This window comes from Agelaius phoeniceus, chromosome 2 (genome assembly GCF_051311805.1).
Source record: "Agelaius phoeniceus isolate bAgePho1 chromosome 2, bAgePho1.hap1, whole genome shotgun sequence".
Lineage (NCBI taxonomy): Eukaryota > Metazoa > Chordata > Aves > Passeriformes > Icteridae > Agelaius > Agelaius phoeniceus.
The window spans coordinates 35,593,732-35,612,505 of NC_135266.1; the positions used below are offsets into that span (position 1 = coordinate 35,593,732).

General features: G+C 40.7%; 1 protein-coding gene across 1 annotated transcript in view; it reads left to right on the plus strand.

Moving 5' to 3' along the window:
• CD99 (CD99 molecule (Xg blood group)) overlaps positions 1–18,774 on the plus strand; it is a 29,314-nt gene that overhangs the window by 4,109 nt on the left and 6,431 nt on the right. The window contains exons 2-7 of the mRNA XM_054654526.2: positions 13,874–13,912; positions 14,243–14,293; positions 14,764–14,796; positions 15,710–15,751; positions 15,901–15,933; positions 17,307–17,381. Coding sequence (XP_054510501.2) covers positions 13,874–13,912; positions 14,243–14,293; positions 14,764–14,796; positions 15,710–15,751; positions 15,901–15,933; positions 17,307–17,381 — 273 coding nt within the window. The remainder of the gene's footprint in view (positions 1–13,873; positions 13,913–14,242; positions 14,294–14,763; positions 14,797–15,709; positions 15,752–15,900; positions 15,934–17,306; positions 17,382–18,774) is intronic.

Consider the following 18,774-nt stretch of genomic DNA (forward strand, 5'->3'; position numbering starts at 1 on the left):
TTTTGAGAGAACGTTATGAGCAAAACAGTCTCAACTCATAGGACTTTTACTTAACTTACTGTCAGTTAATGCAAACTTCTAATCATGGGTTTAAGAATTGAGAGAAAAAAGTTGATCCATCAAACCCTAAAGGTTTTAATTTTAAGCCCAAACAGCCCTATCTACTCTATATCAGCTTCCCTGGTTTTCACTGCAGGTTGTGCTCAGCCCATCTTCTGCTCCTTTGCTGGGGTAACATGCAGAGCAAGGAGGTTGTAAGGAGCTTAATGGTGTCTTTCTGCTTCTCCTTCATGCTGCTCTTCCTTTGCTCCTCTTTGCTTTTTAGTGTCCCAGCCTCTATGAGAGTCACTTATGGTCCCTCAGGGCTGTCACTGTTCTGTTGTGGGGGGCCCTGGTGTGAGTGGCCACACTCTCTCAGGGGTGTCTTTGCCATAGTACCTCCAGGAGTCTCCTGTTGGCATGGAACCTCTACTATCCAGAGCACATTTATAGCCACACGTTCCCTCTCCAGTTTTCCTCTGTGAGTCTCTCAAACCATGTCTTCCTGTGTCTCCTGTCCCTGCTGGCTGACTCTTTGTGTGCTCCAGTAGGAATACTCTGTGCTTCTGAGACCAGTAGAGGGTTTGGTGTTGGAGTTTAGGATCTTTCCTATTGCTTCTTTCTCTCATGGAATTTTGTCCCATCTGTCACTAAGGACTGATATCACCATGACTGATACTTAGGAGATAGGAAAAAAGTTTCCACAGGAAGGGTGTAGCTGGCCACTCTCTTAGCTGGGGGATTTCTCTTGGAGGGGCAGAGATACCACAAAATTGGGCTGGGGAAAAATGGGGCTAGGGCAGCTCCTTGCTCTCTTGACTTTGGAGGAGGATGGTTGAGCTGCTTCTTGGTGGGGGAATTTGCTGCCAGAGCCCAGCCCTGCTCTATTTTCTCCTGCCATTGCTCATGAGAGCAGCCATTGAACTGGGACCTTATTGGCACCCTGCCTCACTGGAATGGACCCTTGCCATCTGCTTGGGTGCCTCAGGGAAAAAACCGATACCCCAGCCGTGTCCCCTTTCCTGGAGGGTGTGTCTGCCTGGCTGCATGCAGCAGCTGCTGCGGAGGAGCCCGGCTGCTGCTGCCCAGCCCTGCTGCTTTCTGCTGCTGCCTCGGGCTTTTTCACTGAACTCTAACCCACACCCCCGCCTGCCGGGACACCCCATGGCCCCTGCAGCAGCTGTGGAGTTTCTGCTACCTCTCCGGCTCCCCGGGCTGAGCCGTCCCTGCCATTCCAGCCGCCTCTCCGACGTTCCTGCTGCAGCCCGTTTTTGCCATGACGTCCATCCACCATTACTGCGTGAGGGCGGCGCGGCTGAGCTGTCCCACAGCGCCCCCTGCAGGCCGGGGGGATCACGGCACAGCCCTGCCCGGCCGGGAGCCAGCAGTGCCCCCGCTGGAAAGTGCCTGTGGCCAAGATGGCCGGGATTGGATTCCTCCTGTTCTGTCTGCTGTGGCTGCCGCCGTGGTTGTGTCCTTGTCTTCTTATCCATACACATATAGTAAAGAACTGTTACGCCTTTTCCCATATCTTTGTCTGAAATCCCTGCAATTTCAAAGTTGTAATAATTCAGAGGGAAGGGGGTCATGGTCTCTTTCCAAGGGAGGTTTCCTCCTTTTCAAAGCAAGACAGGTGTGCGCTAGCAGTGTCAGTGCCACTGTGATGTAACTGTAAGTGACACTGGGCAGCTCGTGGCCTCCTCCCATACAGGCAGCCTGCTGCTGAAACCCTGCCAAGTTCATGTCCTGTACCTTCACTGACCAATGGAATTGAATCGTCGGATGGTTTGGGTTGGAAGAGACCTTAAAGATGATCTGGTTCAAATCACTTGGGCACTTTCCATCAGACCAGGTTGCTCAAAGCCCCCTGCAACCTGAACACTTCCAGGAGTGGATCATCCATGCAACACATTCTTGAGCAGCCTGTACCCAGGAATTGTTTGGACATAAATCTTCAAATACTTGTATCTTCTGTCTCCAAAACACATGGTATGCTTTTGAAGTAAATTAGGACGATTTATGGTATGTAACAGCACATATCTAAATTCTTTATCATTTTTCCAAAGGCCTCCTAATAGGTAATTCCTGGTCCTCAAGTGATAAGGACTTCTTCCTTAGGGATTCCGATTGCTGCAGGAGGATAAATTGTGCTCTAATTCTGGCATCCCAGGGACTGGCTGGTACTTTGTCACCCAGTTGAAATTGGGATAAATGGCTGTCTGTGAGACTGCTATGATGAGTTCTACATTTGTGTTGACTAGCTCCCCCCCAGCTTCATAGAGCTGAGGTTTGCTCTTCCTGGAGTACAGTTTGGAGTGAGACATTGTAGAGTTCTACCTTTCTAAGTGCCAGGGGATTAGAAGGAATATGATACACCATCTCTGCTCCACGATCTTTCCCTCATTCTTCGATAGCTGTGGTTTTGCTTACTGCTAAGCCTAGCCAAGGCTGCATTCCATCATGCCAACACACTATGTGTTTGTTGCATCTAGGGTGCCACCTACATTATCTTTCCAAGTAGAAAATCTTCTGGCAACTCCTGTCTGACTTTGCTGCTGCATGGACTGGTGGTGTGAACATAAAGGGGGCTGCTCTACTTGCCAGGCTTCTTCAAACTTCCCTTTCTCCCATCACATTTACTGTTTCAACAACTTTACATGCATGTTCTATTATTCCACTGATTTCACACTGCCTGATGCTTGCACTGTGGCTTCTGAGATGAGTCTAAGCTGTGTTTTCTCCCTCAGTACACGAGCAGAAATTTCATGGACCTACCTGTCTAAAAATAGCTTTCTTTTGTGTCCACACCATAAGCCTGTACTAGCAAGTCTGGTTAACTGATCAGCCTGGTTACTGTGTTTCTTAAATTGCCTCTGAATTTCAGATATTCTTATTTACATCATATGTTCAAGTTATTTCTCTGAGTAGTTGTTGTATTACTTTCCATTCTTCTGATGTTGGAAATGGTTTCCCTCATTGCTGCTGATTAACATGACTCCAGTCTTTGACCCATTTCTAGACTGCATTAGTGATCACTCAGGAGGCTGTGTATATGTATTCTCAGGGCCACTGAGGCTCCCAAGCATGTTCTAAGGCTAACAGAGGCCATTACTTCTGCAAATTCATGGCAGCCTCTTCAGCAAATAACTTGTCATATTTTACAGCCTTCATGTTGATTTGCTGGCTTCAGATTAATCAGTTCAGGCTGGGGAAAGACAAAGACTACATGGTGCCCATTCCTTATTACTGTTTTGAAGGTTTTTCCTTCAATCAATATAGCATCAATACCATGGAAAAATTCTCAAGAGATGTTGCCTTGAACGTTTGTGGATGGTGCCATGGAAGATGGTAGGGTTGCATTTCTGTCCCTTGTCACAGCCAGTTCCAGATATATTGCACACCATTCCAGGTGAAGGCAGACCCAAAGCTAGTGTTTGGAAGGTTGCTTGGTCTCATACAAGGTAGTTTCAGTTTATTTTTCATTTAAAAAGAATAATTTCTCTATATGTTTGTAAATTCTAGTCTGGGAAAGATTTCCCAGCTTGCTGCCGAAAATTGGTTGCTCCTTCCACAGGTACAGTTTTCATCTGTTGAAAATAAATGCAGTGATAGTCATCACAAATTCCTTTTAAACTGGTTTAGCCTCTGCATTTGATGTGACTGTGAAGCCTAGAATAATAAGATCCAGAAGATTTTTTTACAAAGAAATCCAGAAAGTCATAAGGCAAATTCCTCTGAAAGTATAAGAACTTATATCTTTGTGGTGTAAGGCCTGTTTACAATAGTGTTTCTAAATCCCGAATGGGTTTTTTAAATGTAGAACAGTGTCTTTAAAATATATAGTTGACATGTCAAATGCAGGAGTAATTCAAACATGTTTTGAGAAAAAGATTATTTTGACAGGAAGTATTTACATTTTAAGTCAGGTCTGATCACACAGCATTGTTGGTTGTATAAAAAATGCATTTGTTTTACTCCATGCACATTTCAGTCACTTGTGAAGTGTCTACATGTTATAAACATCTAAAATTGGCATCCTTAACAGTACTTGTAAAAGGAAAGGAAGGTCTCTTGGCTGGAGCAATGGTTAGTTAAATGCAGATGTTAATTCTGCTCTACTTTTCTCATAGCTTGCATCCTGTAAAACTCCCATTGGATTTCTTCTTGCTCCCAAATTTTTCACAAGAAATGGTATCCGTTTCTTGATGTGAGTAAAGTATCCACAAAGCTCATTTCACTCTGAGCCCAAGAGTTTTAATCATGGTAAAATCAAACTCTTTTTTTAGGATAACAGTCGTTCTTTCATTGGTTAAAAGTTAAGCTCAGTTTACAAGTTAATCTTTCCATGACATAGAAATTCTTTTTAATTAAGCACCCATCAATTTAATTGGTAAAAATCTGATTTTAATTATCAAACTGTCTTTGTATGCTTTTTTGCTTAACCACAGAAAAATATCGCTTGTATATTTTCTGTTTGTGAAGAAATCTAACATTCTGAGGATAACATGAAGTGAAAATTTTTGAAACTCTGATATTTCCAGGAAAGCAAATTCAAGCAATATTGGTAGGATTACTGTTTTTATGACTGACGCAAAAATATTACACTCTAAATCTTCTGTTTCTGGAAAAAGTGCAGTTAGAGTGTTTAGACATATATTTTACCACTGATTTTTTTGTTCCCTGTGATTTGGAGGAGAAGAGTAAACTATGTGAAGATGAAAGGAACTAGTAGTGATAGTAGCAGCAGTAGAAGTGAGATGTGAATAAAAAGTGAGGCTGTTGTGTTGGGTAGTGTTTATTATACTTTTATTATATAAACAGTGTTTATTAGAGCTGATGCTATTGTTGGACAAACCAGACAGCTCTAGAGTCACAAAAGTCCTTGTTAAATTTAGAAATGAGATTTTGGGATACGCTTTGGGGGAGGGGCTTGGGGAATTCTATGCCGAAAGCTTTTAGATAAGTCTGTCTTTTTCTGCATTTTATATCATTATCTTTCAATCTAGTGATTTTTCCCTCACCTCCAGCTACCCATACCTGTCTGTGTTTTTTCAACATCAGAAATGCCTTCCTGCCTCCTATGTGGTTCTCATTCCGTCCTGGATGCCAGGCCTCTTGCAGTTTGATCCCAAATTCAGTGGTTAGTTCACCATCTATTCCCTGCTCTCTCCCTCCCCAGATGTTGCACATGGTTATGGAGACATCTCTTCTTCACCTCAGAGCTGTCCCTGCTTGTCTTAGACAGCAAGTTTGCAATTTGATTTACAATATTCTTCTCCACTGTTCTCACAAACTTTCAGCTTTCCTTTTTTCTAATTTGGCCTTCTATGAAGGTCTTTGTATACTAAGCAGAGATGTGGAGCTTTTTTCCCCAAACTTCAGGCAAGACTTGTGATTCTGAAGCTTGTGGCTGTAGTGAGCTGACAACTTCTCTGCATTCAGATTTCTCCTCTCTCTCCCTTCCTTGTCACTGTTGCTTCTACTCCTATCCCTTGGACGTCGCCATTGTATCTTTGTCACTGGCTTCATTGCAGTTCTATATCCTGGCACAGCTCCTTCAGCTTGCAATTCTTACCTGTCCTGCATCCATTCTTCTTGCTTTCCTTTGATGTTCTATTAAATGATTAAATTTTAAAAAGATAAGTAAATTTATAGTGCAAACTGAAGTCTGACATGTGAAATGGCAGGCTGCAAGTGATTAACACTGGAACATAAAATCTAATTTGATTTTAGGAGGTGATACAGAATCAAAGCGAAGATGATGCAAATAATTCTTAGAGTGGACATGGAGAATTCTTGTTAAAGGTTTTGTCTAAATATAGCAGTAGTACTTTGACAAGATGCAGTTGAACTGGAAATGCTTACAGTTCGACTGTGAACGCATTCCAGCTGTTTTTCTGGGCTCATAAACACACTGAAACTACTAAAAACATAGCCTTGGTACAAAAGGGAAAACTTGCCTTTTTCCTCAAGTATTAAAGGATAGGAAATGGAAAGGAAAACCTCTCAACCTTATTTCAAATGAGAAACAAAACTTATACCATGTTTCTGGCTTTCCATCTATTTGTGCCAACTCCTGTGATTCAAATCATTGCAAACGCTGTACTGAGTCTGGTTTCCTCAACCCACACCTTCCCCACAGGAAACCCTCATCATAAAACCCAAAGTCTTTCTCTTTCTATTAGCACAGGAGGTTGTAGCTCATTTCAAGTACACAGATTGAAAAGCCTGAAGAGTCTTTTTAGCCATAACTGAACAAGCCACAATTAAAATAAAGAGCCTGGAAAACCAAAGTCAGTTTTACTGTTCAGTTAATGTTTCTGGTTAGATTAGAGATTTTGTTTGGACTTTACTATTAGCATGCAAACTGTATTGAATTGTTAAGAATTGTAGTGAGGAAGGTAAAAGAAACAATCTGTGAAATTGTCATCTTACAAGTATCAGCAGACATAGGAGTTCTGCTTTCTGTGAATCTTCATTTCAGTGTGCTGCTATAAAAATAACAGTGTTGATCTGGCTCTGTAAGCATTGCAAGTGTATATTTCAAATACATTTTATTTTAAAGAAGGAATTCGTAAATGAAGATCCAAGTTCCATTAATTTGTTCAACATAAATTATAATTTAACTTTTTTTCCTTGATCAGAATGAGGATTATTTACCAGTCCAATAGTTGAGGTTTTGGGACCAGTGCCTATGCCAATTATTACCCAATGCCAGATGACAAATTTTGGGTTCTTAGTATTTCCTCATTTCTTGTGCTAAAACTTCACCATATTTCATCTAATGCAGATTGCCCTAATCTTTTGGTCCCTGGACCTTGCTGCTAGACTTTCTTTTTTTTCCTCTGAGCCCCCTACCACACCGGGATTCCTCATTCTTCCATTCCTTCCTGCCCCAATCCAAGAGGCTACCAGAGATGCAGACCAAACAAAATACTGATTGATTGCAAACAAATTCCTGACTGTGAAACCATGTTATGGAGTGAAACCTTTAATCTATAATTTTACACATTTTATTCCATATGAAGTGTTTTACTGATTTGGGATGAGCAGAAAAGGCACTCACCCCTTGAAGTCATGCCCCAGACATCACACAGTTGCCTTGCAGCACTTCTCCCTTTCTCTGCACTAGACTGGGCAGGGTACTGAGCTCTAGAAATGCGTGAAGAGGTTTGGCTGCTTGTGATGTGGCCACTGTTTTGAGGTACACACTTCAGGCCAAGAGGCTGCCTGGATGTCAGTCAGAAAGGTTTTTCTCAAGAACTGCTGAAGCTATTGCTAGATATAAGTGCAGAAAACCTTGAGGAGTAACAGGAGTCTTCAACACTGGAGGATGGAGAGGTGCTGACATACTGGCTTTGGCCTTTGGAGGATGTTATGACAATTTGCAACAGACCCTTGAGGACTGAGGAGGAGGGCTGGGATGCAAAATGCAGAATTACGAGAGTAAAATTTGTGTGCATGAGGTATCCTAGTCATCCTGAATGTGATTTTACACAGGGCTCTTGTAGCTTTCAAATGTTGTATAACAGAATTTCACTAATGACTGAACACTAATAATGGTAAAACTTTGGAAAGCACCTGTATTTCTTACTGCTTTTCAACTAATCCAGACATTCTTGGAATCAGATTCACTTTAATTATCTGTGATGCCAGCTGATACTAGGAGGGTTTCTTAGAGGTGTCAGAGGGGTTAGGATGCTGACATTACGTTGGTTGCCCAGGCATATATTTTATTATCTCTAAGCTTCTAAGAAATAAAGTCAGTATTTACAGGGTCAAGCTGTCCTTTGGTTTCTTTTATTTTAGCATGATCAATACCAAACTGTCCAGTAAAATTCCACTACCACATGGCATTGTTAATGTAAAATGTGAACTAATGTACATTAACAAAGTTAATATATTTTTATGCTACAAAAACCAATTGATATAGTAGTTGGGAAGGAATCTTACATAACAAGAGTAAATGTGAGCCTTGTGGTCAGAATGCACCTGGTTATGGAAATTCAAGGTATGTGAGTAGTAGCTGCCAGGCTTGTTCGCTTTGTGAAAGCTTAAAATCCTGTCTGTCGAACAGCTTAAACTTTGAAGCTGTAGACTGTGAGCAACATGTAATTAAGGAATTTTGGTGTCTTAGGCTTATAAAAAATTAACTACTGACATTTCTTATGCGAAGACAGAACTTCAAAAGTGTCTGAATGCAAAGCAGGTGCACAGTCCTTATTGATCTTGGTGAGATTTGGGAACAGGTCTTCTTAAGACTGCTTCAGAGCTCCTGATCCAGCCCCATGACCACAGAGGCAGTGGTGGAGATCAGAGAGGTTCTTGGCCCATTGTGAGCCTCCCTGGAGGAACAGTGATTGCCCTGGGACCTGGGAAGAGGGGCAGGGGTACTCCTTGCTGCTCCAGGGGGACAGGGCTGGCTTTGCTCTGTTGGTGCAAGAGAAGGCAGTGGCAGGAGTGGCTCTGGGGCTGGCCTTGATGACATCAAGTAACTTCATGTTTAATGCACAGAGTGACCTCAGCGTGTTTGGGGTTGCTGTGAGGAAGGTGCCATGAACTGCTGCACTCGGATGCAGACAAGCCTATGTTTCTGTCTGCCAGTTGTGTGTTGCTTTAGTCCCTGAATTGACACAAAAGGTAACTTAGTAATAATTAAAATGCTCACTAAGTTTAGTAATGCATTTATGTTTGGTAAGGGCAAGTACATAGGTGAAATAGCATTAAGCATAGCATATGATACTTGCAGTCTTCAATTGTGGTCAGGCCCTCCTGAAATTACAGGTAAGAAAAATGGAACAAAAAAAATCAAATAAATACATCCAATGACTTTTGATTGCTTGCCATGTGGATTCAGTACCTTTGTTACATTTTGCAAAACCCTTTTCCATTCCTTCTACTTCCCATCCTAGTGCCCCCAAAACTTCTAATTTCTTGGTGGAAGTGTCATGCTTCCATCACCCAAATGTTCTTCTAGCAGCTCTTGTTAGTGTAGCTTAGGTTTCTGCTTACAAACTTCAGGAGACAGAGCAATGTATTTCAGTTCTCATTTATAAAAAGAATTGCAGACAGAGTGACTTACTTTATTTTTAGTTCTATGACTTTGCAGCACAAGGAGTATAGTCCAGTGGCTAGGATTGGCCCATATCACAGAACCATAGGCTGCTGAAGCTGGTGCCCTTTCAGTCCCACCCCCTGCTTCAGAAGGATCGGCCACTGCAGGTTGCCCAGGACTGTGGTCAGCTGGGTTTTGCTTATTTTGAGTGTGTGGAGGTGGTACTTCTCTGCCTTCTGCAGTGGAATGTGAATATGACCAGTCTAATACTGTAGCAGAAGTATCTATGAGCAGTTACAGGTCTTTGCAAAGGTCTTGGCACTCTTATTTGCTTACTTGGATCTCTTGGATACCCTCTGTTCATCAGCTATTCAAAGCCTGTGTTTGCACTTTTTCTTTTACCTACTGTGTTCCTCCCAGCTAACACAAACTATGTTGGTTACTAGCAGTGGCCTGGTGAAGATCTGTGGGGAAAATTCAGGACTCATGGACAACTAATCAATATGATTAAGCAGAAGATGTGTATTGTTTACATTATGCATTTATTTATACATTCTAACTCTACTGCCCATGCTGATCATGCATTTCTTATTGGTGCCTTTGCTTGTCTGTGCATTTTGCATGCACTTCTCAGAATATGTGGTTGGTTACAGTCCAGGTGGCTCACAGCTCTCTGGTATCTCCTTCTTGTGGTCTTGGAATTCTGTTTCTTAGCTTCTTCTTTCTTATTTTAGCACAGTTTATGTCTTAGTAACCTTGATGAATTCCAGAGAGCCCTGAGAAAATTCTGATAAGAACAGTTACAAGCAAAATGGCTCGTACACACTGTAGTCTGAGTGGTTCAGATAGATTGCTGCAGATCTGTCTCTTGAGATCCAGGTATTTGAGATACAGAGGTGAAAAGAAAATGGTGTAGACACTTCTAAAGTACTCTGGAATCTGCTCATGCTCCTAGGAGCTAGAAATACCTGCTGTGTTGTTCTTCATAGGCAATACAATATCTGCTTTATTTGTAAGTATCCTTGTTTAGACTAAGAAAATGCTCATAAGCCAAATTGCTGTGGGTGTTCCTTAAATCTGTAGGGAGTGCAGCATATTCTTGCTGACTTTTCCTTCTCAGGCCCTGATAGTACCTTTGTTCTTTAGCTTTATCTCTTGTTTTATAATTGGTTTTTTTTCCTGGAACCAGCTGAATCATAATGAGCTTTTCTCCTTTTAGACTAAGTCTCTGAACTTCTACTTTAGTTGGACCCACCCATACCAAAAGTGCAGTGAGTACATTTTTAAAAGCAGCTGCTTTAAAGACATAGGAAGGTTTGTCATGAACAGTGGAGAAATACCTTTCTTTGCTGGGAAAGCTCACTTCCAGCTCCTTAGAGGGCAGATTTTTATTGTAATGAGTTCCATAACCTAAGTCTTGACATTTTTTGCTACCTTATCTAAAATAGTAATGTATATGGAAAGCCTGATGTGCTTGCTGCATGCTTGGAAAGCAGAATTTTGGTTTCAGAATAGTAATTCTAGTCAATAAAGCATAGTTATATTTTTCTTTTATTGACTCTCAATTTTATTTATTCCTCTGTCAGAGCATTTTTTATGTGGGCTTGGCAGTGAGCAATCTCATCCTAAATTATTTCTCTGTGAAGCTGATTTACAAAATCCCTTAAAATAGCAATGTCACTGAAAGCCTGAAAGCACTCCCTTTTTACAAAGGTTTCCTCTTCTTGAGGGAAACCACTGCAGCTGAAGCCATTCTGAGTTCCTGGACTGAGTTTTATGCTGGCAGTGGGAAACTCTTCATATAGCCTCTTTTCTGCTCCAGGTAAAATTTCAGCTGCACCAGCTTTCTGTAAAGTTGAGTATATGTGCTTGTTTTTCCATCTGCCTGGAAAGAAACAGGGTTCTTGAAATTTACACAGACCAGCGTAATGTTCATTGTGTTAGTGCTATACCTTTGACTTTGAGACAGATAGTGTTACCAGGTCCTGATGGTCTCTCCTCTGGGTGCTGCTCTGGTGGAGTGTTTTGAGGAGTGTATGTTTTCAACAAATTCCTCTGCCTGCCTGTCAGGATCTCTAGCTGGTCAGAGTGACCCTGAGAAAAGTTGGAAAGTCTCTTTTCCCAGCCCGGCGCTTGAAGAAAGAGTCAGGGCTCTTCATTTCTTGGTCTCAAGGTTGTTTATTGTTCCTTATCTATACAATTCTTTCTCCTGACCTGCTGAGGTCTGCTCAGCAGGACAGTCAGATGCACACTGCCTGCCCTCAGGCCAGTGTTGTCTTTATATTAAAAACTACCTATACAATGTTTACAATTACTTCCCAATACCTATCACCTATGTTAGACAGTGAGCTTCTACTCTAAACCAATCTAAAAGTGCCAACATCACAGCAGAAGATGGAGGCCAAGAAGAAGAAGAAGAAAGGCTGGACATGCCCAGATCCCTCCATCTTGCCCCCCCTGAATCCCCATTCTAAAAACCCCAAAATCTACTTTTTCACCTTGTGAAAAATAAAATAAATTCACTATCATTCTGCTTAATTTGTCATGGCTTGCAGATCTTCATCTGAGGTTGGGAACTTGCTCCACAGATCATAATCAAAACCACAGGTATTTTGGGCTCTGTGCCAGGGTCTCTGAGACCCCGGGCAGGGGTCTTGGCTGCTCAGGACAGCCAGAGGGATGTCCTGGGTTCTGACACCTGCTCTCTTGGAGTTACACTGCCAAATTCTGATCAGGTCCTGTCTTAGGCATACCTCCCAGAGGACTGTAGCCTGAGAGGTGTATGTACTTGAGAGCACAAGCAAACTAGAACCTGGGTTTGAGGAGCAGCTATGCAAATGCCTGTTAAAATTTCTTATGAGTGCTTTGACCTTTTGTGCCTGTTGATACGGAGATTTCTTGGTGTAGTCTAACCAAAGGAGAGCCTTCAGAAGTAACTGGCATTTGTGTCTTAGCACCTCCTAACTTCACAGAGGTTTGTAAAATTGTATTGCAAGTTGATATAGACTTCAGATAGATGACCTGCTAATATATGGCATTCTTGTGATCTAACAGAGCTTGTGGTCTCCATCTGAAATAAGAGATACCAAGTAAAATATCTTCTTGCTTTCTATTCAAGATCTATACCTACTTATTTTATCCAGGAGATTTTAAGTGTGCTTTGCTTGTGCACCACAATAAAGCCATCAATCACCTCTGTTTCTGTGAAAGGGCTTTTCAGAGACCAGGTAGGCCTGTCTCCTTACTTGGCTGTGAGCAAGGTGGCTTTAGTTCAAATGTTACAGTATGGGAATCACTTCTTAGACTTCAGATTTCCGTTTCTGCTGTAGCAGTTCAGTTGGCCAGAATGCACATTTTTTTTATTCCATTCCAGTTGTTTCCCTGTTCCAAAGGAAAAAAAGAAAGTATCTTACTCTCCTTTCTTTTCTTTTTAAAAAAGGCATTATTGATGTGTAGTTACCTGAGAAGGAAAAGGCATTTCAATTTTGACCTTAGTTACATCAAAAGATGTCACCAGGTATATAAGCATCCATCATTCCTGGTATTAGACTCATGACTTAACTTGGTCTGTCATCTAACTGAAAGGTGCATTCTGCTTCTAGTTTGATTTTGATGTTTGTTTTTATTCCTCTCTTCAGACTTTGCAGTAGCTGCTTCTGATGCCTCTTTGGTGGTTACATTCTTAGAGGGAAAGCCAGACACATAATGCTTTATGCAGGTATCTTCTGAACTAAGGTAGTTTTTGTTTGGACATAACTTTTGCTCTGGCTGGCTTGATCCTCAGTAGGTAGAAGTCTTCAAGCTTCTATGGAAGCAGTATATTTAGATGTCTTTTTCTTGAATGGCTGATGGCTACTTTCAGGCCTTTTTCTTTTTCCACGCTTCAGTGAAAGTAGGGATGGTGAAAAATCAGAAACACCCCAAACAGTTGCTTTAGCTATCCACTTACCTTACAAGGCTCTGCTGTTGATCACACCCCACCACATTTGTGCTGTGAGATCAGTTTGTGTCATCTATGTCTTGAGTTGGTGTGTTTGCAGTTGGCTGGGTAAGCAGCAGTAGCCCTAGCACCTGATTTAATATGAGGGACAGTGTTCTTTTCCTAAGGACTGAAAATAGAATCTAATCTCCCTGTAGGGAGACCCCATGGTGGTGCCAGCTGCATTTAGCTGTGTTTTAGGAAGTTGAAAAAGTGCTCAAGATCATACATGCTAATATCTTAACCACCTCCATACTGCTAATCCTAGTTAGGGGCAAAGGTAAGTCTTACAAACCCCTGAAAATTAATTTTTAATGCCAAGATATTAACTCCATTACATAACTTTCATAATGGCCTTTGTGCTCCAAAGCTTTGCTTCACACTTGAATCTTGTATGTTCTCATGCACTGGAGCTGTCCCCCAGCTTATTTTGTGGTTCAGTGGAAAGAAGGGTGGGAAAGAATATGCTGTGAGTGGCACTAAGGAAACATGCAGTAGCAGTGGCAAGAATAAAGTGCATTATTGGCTGCAGGAATGTATATTCCAACCCTTCAGGTCATTTCTATAGAGCTAATTTTTAGTGTGGTTCCTTTTTTTTTCTGAAAAGACATATGGAAAATGACCTGGAGAAATAGAGAAGAATGTCTGTCTTCAACCCTGACTCAAAATATTCTTCTAGATGGACTCAGGAAGCAGAAAGCATACTTCAAGATTGATCACAGACATGTTTATGACTTTATTAAGTGTTGGATTTGAGTAAGAAAAAGCAGTGTCCTTACTGTTTCTTTTATCGTCTACAGGCCAAGATGAATTTTCCTTAGAAGATGCACTTCTGGGAGGTAAAAAAGTTTCTTTCACCTGTTGATTTCTTAGTATTACTGCATGACCAAGCATAACAACTTTGCCACATTTGTTTAAACCTTTGTTTAAACCTCAGTGGAAGAATTCAGCCATGTGTTTGTCAAGGTGTTAACCACACAGAACTCAAATTTGTCTTTTGAAGACTTAAAGATTTCTCTTTGAGGTGAAATTGTCTTGCTGTATAGATTTGATCTTGTGCATTTTGATGTATAGGCATGTACTTAGATTTGTCCTTTGTCCTTCATGTAGCTTCTGAACAGTGTGTTAAATAGAATTTAATTATTTTTTTCCCTAACCATACCTGACAGAAAGTACAAAGAAGCCTCTTGTAACTCAGAAGACACCATCATCAAATAAAGGTGAGATCTAATTGGCTTGTAATGCCTTTTACTGTAAAATCAAGTGTAGTATACGTTCCAATTTGAGATCCTGAATTTTTCAATTTAGTGGCACGCAGGGTTGTGATATTTCTACAAAAGAAAGCAGTCCCCTAACAGCAAAAGGATTTCTTCATTTCGGAATCTGCTCTCAGAAATATGTTTTGTGATTTCACAAAAAACCCTGTGAAAATTACTTCTGTTGGCTTTCAGTCTACATGTTTGGAGCTTGCTCACCTTGAGCTCGCCCTTGACAGGTCCCATCATCTCCAAAAGCAGCAAGTTGCTTGGCAGGTAATGCTGGTAACTTTGTAGGACCTTTCTGTGAGTCACTGATGAGCAAGCACATCTTTCATTTGTGGATAAAATGTTGTGAGGTCCATTTTGTTTAAAAAGTAGTCTAAGAGTACATGTTTTGCATTACATTTAAAACTTTCCTTCTTTCTTTGTAGATGATTTCGACTTGTCTGATGCTTTTGATTTTGGTAAGTATTCTATTTTCCTGGATACTGCTCAAATGTACCTGGTGCAATGTTTTCCATCCTTTATGACCTAAGTATAATAAGGCACTGAGTTTATTAGGGTAGCAGGCTGCTGATAAAAATAACTGCAGCCTAGTTTTGTTTGTTAATCTTAAGGTTCTGGATCACCAAAACTGTAAGAATTTCAATAATTTCTTAGCCAGCTTCTACTTGTTTCATTGCTGTTTTTTCACTAGATGGCACTGACTCCATAAACTATTACTTTTGGAAGTAAATGTTAATTCCATAGTAATCTCTCCCATTTCAAGAAGTATTTTTAGTAGCCTAAGAAACATTAATCTGTTATAAATAATTTGAAGGAAAGTACTTTTTCTAATGTGAAGGTTGTGACAGAACTGTACAGAGATAATTTCTAAGATCTCTTACTTTCCTATTTTGTGGCAAGCAAAATGAAATGTCATTGTGGGGACCTAGTCTAGTTATATTCCCCGTACTTTGTCTATTTTACAAGTGAGGTACCAGGCTTTATATTTGATTAAGACCTGGTAATTTTAAAAAAAGAAAACAGCCAAGTAATATGTACCTGGTAGAAAATTTTAAAGAAACTCAGCCTTTGAAATCAGATGTGCAAGCTAAAATGCTGCATAAGACTTAATGAATTTTTCTGTGTATGTTCCATCCTAGCAAGGATCTGACATACTGGTTAATGTAGCAGGAAAACTTTTACTAGCATTAAAATACACTATTTAGCTAAAATAACCAAAGAAATACAGCATTACCTAATGAAAGGAAAATGGGAAGTTTTGATACAATATTTTAGGTCAGATAATTTGTCAAGGTCACTCCCATGCTCTGCTTTTGGTTTCTTCACACTAGTAATTTTGCTCAATTTATTCTAACTCTTATTTGTCTACAGGTGATCCCAAGCCACATCCTCCTGCAAATCCTAGAGACACTGGTAAGACTGATCTAACAGGAATTTCTGAACAGTAAAAGAGTATTTGTTAATCTTTCCTAGTCCCTTTGAACATTACTGTATTATAGTCTGGTTTTGTTATCTTAACATTTCCTTTTTTTTTTTCCCCTAAATCTCTCTTCTTTTATTAGATAACCCCAAGAAAGATCAACCTAAAGACTCTGGTAAGGCTTCTAGCACAAACTCCTGGTTTTACTGTCTCAGTTACACTTCCTGTAATTGATCCTTGTTAATTGCCTGCTATGGATGTCAGGTGTGGCATACATCAAACACTGAAGATTGAGAAAAAGTTGTCTTGCAAATAAGCTTTGCACCAGTCTTGAAGTTCCATAACAAACCTGTTGAGTCACTTTCACTTAAAAACAGGATGATATGGGGAAGAGGCAGGATAGGACAGTGTGTGTGTGTGCTTGGGGCAATGCTGTTCTTGGCTGCCTGTGGTTAAGCACCCATGTATTGCATTGAGTACTTTCTTCTTTAGAAACTGAATCCCTTCTAGTCATGCTCAAAATTAGGTAGCAGCTGCCTATGATCTTTATTCTTAAAGGATCTAAATTAAAGGGAAAGCTCTAAGTTTAAGGGTTGCCGTTTTTTTGGGTTTGTTTTGTTTTATTTAAGGACCCCATTAAGAAATACAATTCTTTGTGTTTGAAAAATAGGTTTTAAATACATGTCCTTTCCTGCATATTCTGCTTTAGAGGTCCTCCCTATCTTTGCCCAACCCAGAAAAAAAAAATAGATTCAGAAGGGTGCAGCTGTGATGATGCCATTATTCACACACATGGTGGTAAAGAGTCCTGGAATGCAACCCTCAGTTCTTGTTCTTTCACCTGATTTGCAGTAGATAACTTGAATTTGATTCTTGCATGCCTCAGTACAGTGCTTTTGACACCCAACTAAAACATCCTCTGATGCAATACTTTTAGTTTTTCTGCCTGAAAAACTAATTTGCATTGTGTAAACTAAATATTCATTTGGCAGCAGAGAGAAGGAGGAGAAGGTGCCATGAGGGAGACAGGAAGGCTCCATGAGGTAGGGTTCATAGGGAAACGGAGAGGGACTACTTCAATGTCCTGCAATAAATCAGAGAAGGGAATTACATTTGGATTGTTTGAGACTTAGAGACCCAACTCTGAAGAATCATTCACAGTTGCAGCCTTGAAAGTAAATGGTCCTTTTCTGTCCACATTGTTTCTTTGCTTTCACAGGACAGTGAGATTTGGGCTTTTAGAGTTAAGCAGCTTATGAGGCTCCATGCTTGCTTAACCTGATTTGTGCAGTACTACCTGCTCTTCTCTCAGTTGTTCAGGAAGTCCAGAGAAAGGAGTGCTGCTGTCAGACTCTGTAGTGCTGAGCTGAAGGGACTTGACATTGTGAGGTCTTTTAAAAGGTTAAATGCTCTGACTCTGGTGCTGAGCCTAAAGCCACCACAATTTCAGTTGAATGGTCTTGAGAAAATTTCCATGTTATTATATGCCTTGGTGTATCTTATTCACTGAACTTAAAACATGGTAATGTTATTTGCATTGTTTTATAGACAATTTTGATGATTCAGATCTATTGGATGGCGGTTTCCCAAGAGGAGGAGGAAGCGATGGCAGTGGCAGCAATGGTAAGATAGCAGGTTGGCCTTCCTATTGTTTCTGTGGCTACCTGAGCTTTTGATTAAAGCCTGCTCACAAGCTGGTTAGACAATTAGAGACCTGGTTAGAGCTGGTTAGCTCTAATTTGTAATGCATTTGGTTCTGGTATCTGAAACTGAAGAGCATATTTTCGAGTTCAAAAGTAACATGTTCTGTCTCTATCAGAAAAAAAACCCCAAATACTTAGGTGTGAAACTGGTCTAGAGCAAACATTTTCAGTGATTTTTTTACTGTAATGCTAAGAAATACGGCTTATTTCACAACTGAAATGTGAATGCACTACTAACTTCAAAATTGACCATTAATGTAGTTTTTAAGGTCATCCAAGTGCTATTTTTGATCTTTTATGACATTTTTCTTAGTTTCTTTTAGAAATTGTAGGTAGGAAGCCTAGGAGTGGGCCAGAAGAGGGTCCACCTTATGTTCTCAAAGATTTCCTTTGTCCCACAGGATGAACTGACATTTACACTTCCAGGTGATGCTTAGCCTTCACTTCTTTACTGTGGTGGTAGTGAGGCAGGTGAGGAAGTGAGAAGTTGTAGATGCTGCATCCCTAGAAGTATTCAAGACTAGACTGGATGGAGCTCTGAGCAACCTGGTTTAGTGGAAGGTGTCCCTGCCCATGGCAGAGGAGTTGAAGCTTGGTGATCACTAAGGTCCCTTTACCACCATATGATTTTATACTCTGAACAGTATAAAACCATTTCATAGCTTGCCACACTTTTTTTGGTAATTTGCTATGCCTAAAATTACTGCTTTACTGCAATTTTAGTATTTCCAAATCAGAATTAGTTTTAAGTATCTTGATGGGGTTTGAGATGTCCTAATGGTTACTGACTTCTCCGAAGAGCTGTCCTAGGGTGGAGACTGTTGATGCCACTGTTTTGGGTAGCTTCCTCCTTCCAAGGTTCCTTTGGGGCAGTACTTGAAAATTGGAAGGGGCAAGAAACATCTGTGGAGACTCGAGTGGTGGTTTCATCTGCACAGGTTCCTGCCTCAGTGGTATGAGTTGCACAGTAACAAATTTAGAGTTAGCACTTACAGAACTTCTAGCTTGCATGTGAAGAGAACTGCAAGGGTAGATGAGGCTGGGATTTTAGGAAAAGATAGTTGGTTCTGTGGAAATACAGCTCAATGTTACTCTGAAATTATGAGTTCTCTGTGGTGGTGCACAGGCTTATTAAACTAGATTTCACAAATGTTATTAGCTCATTTTGTAGAAAGTGCTGAGCACTCAGGGCTGGAGTTGGCACTGCTCTGAGCCATGCTTTGAAAACAGAAAGTTTCAGTGCCAGTTTAACACTGTATGGATATAATACATGCCTTGTATTTTTGGATAATTAATTGACAAAATGTTTCTCA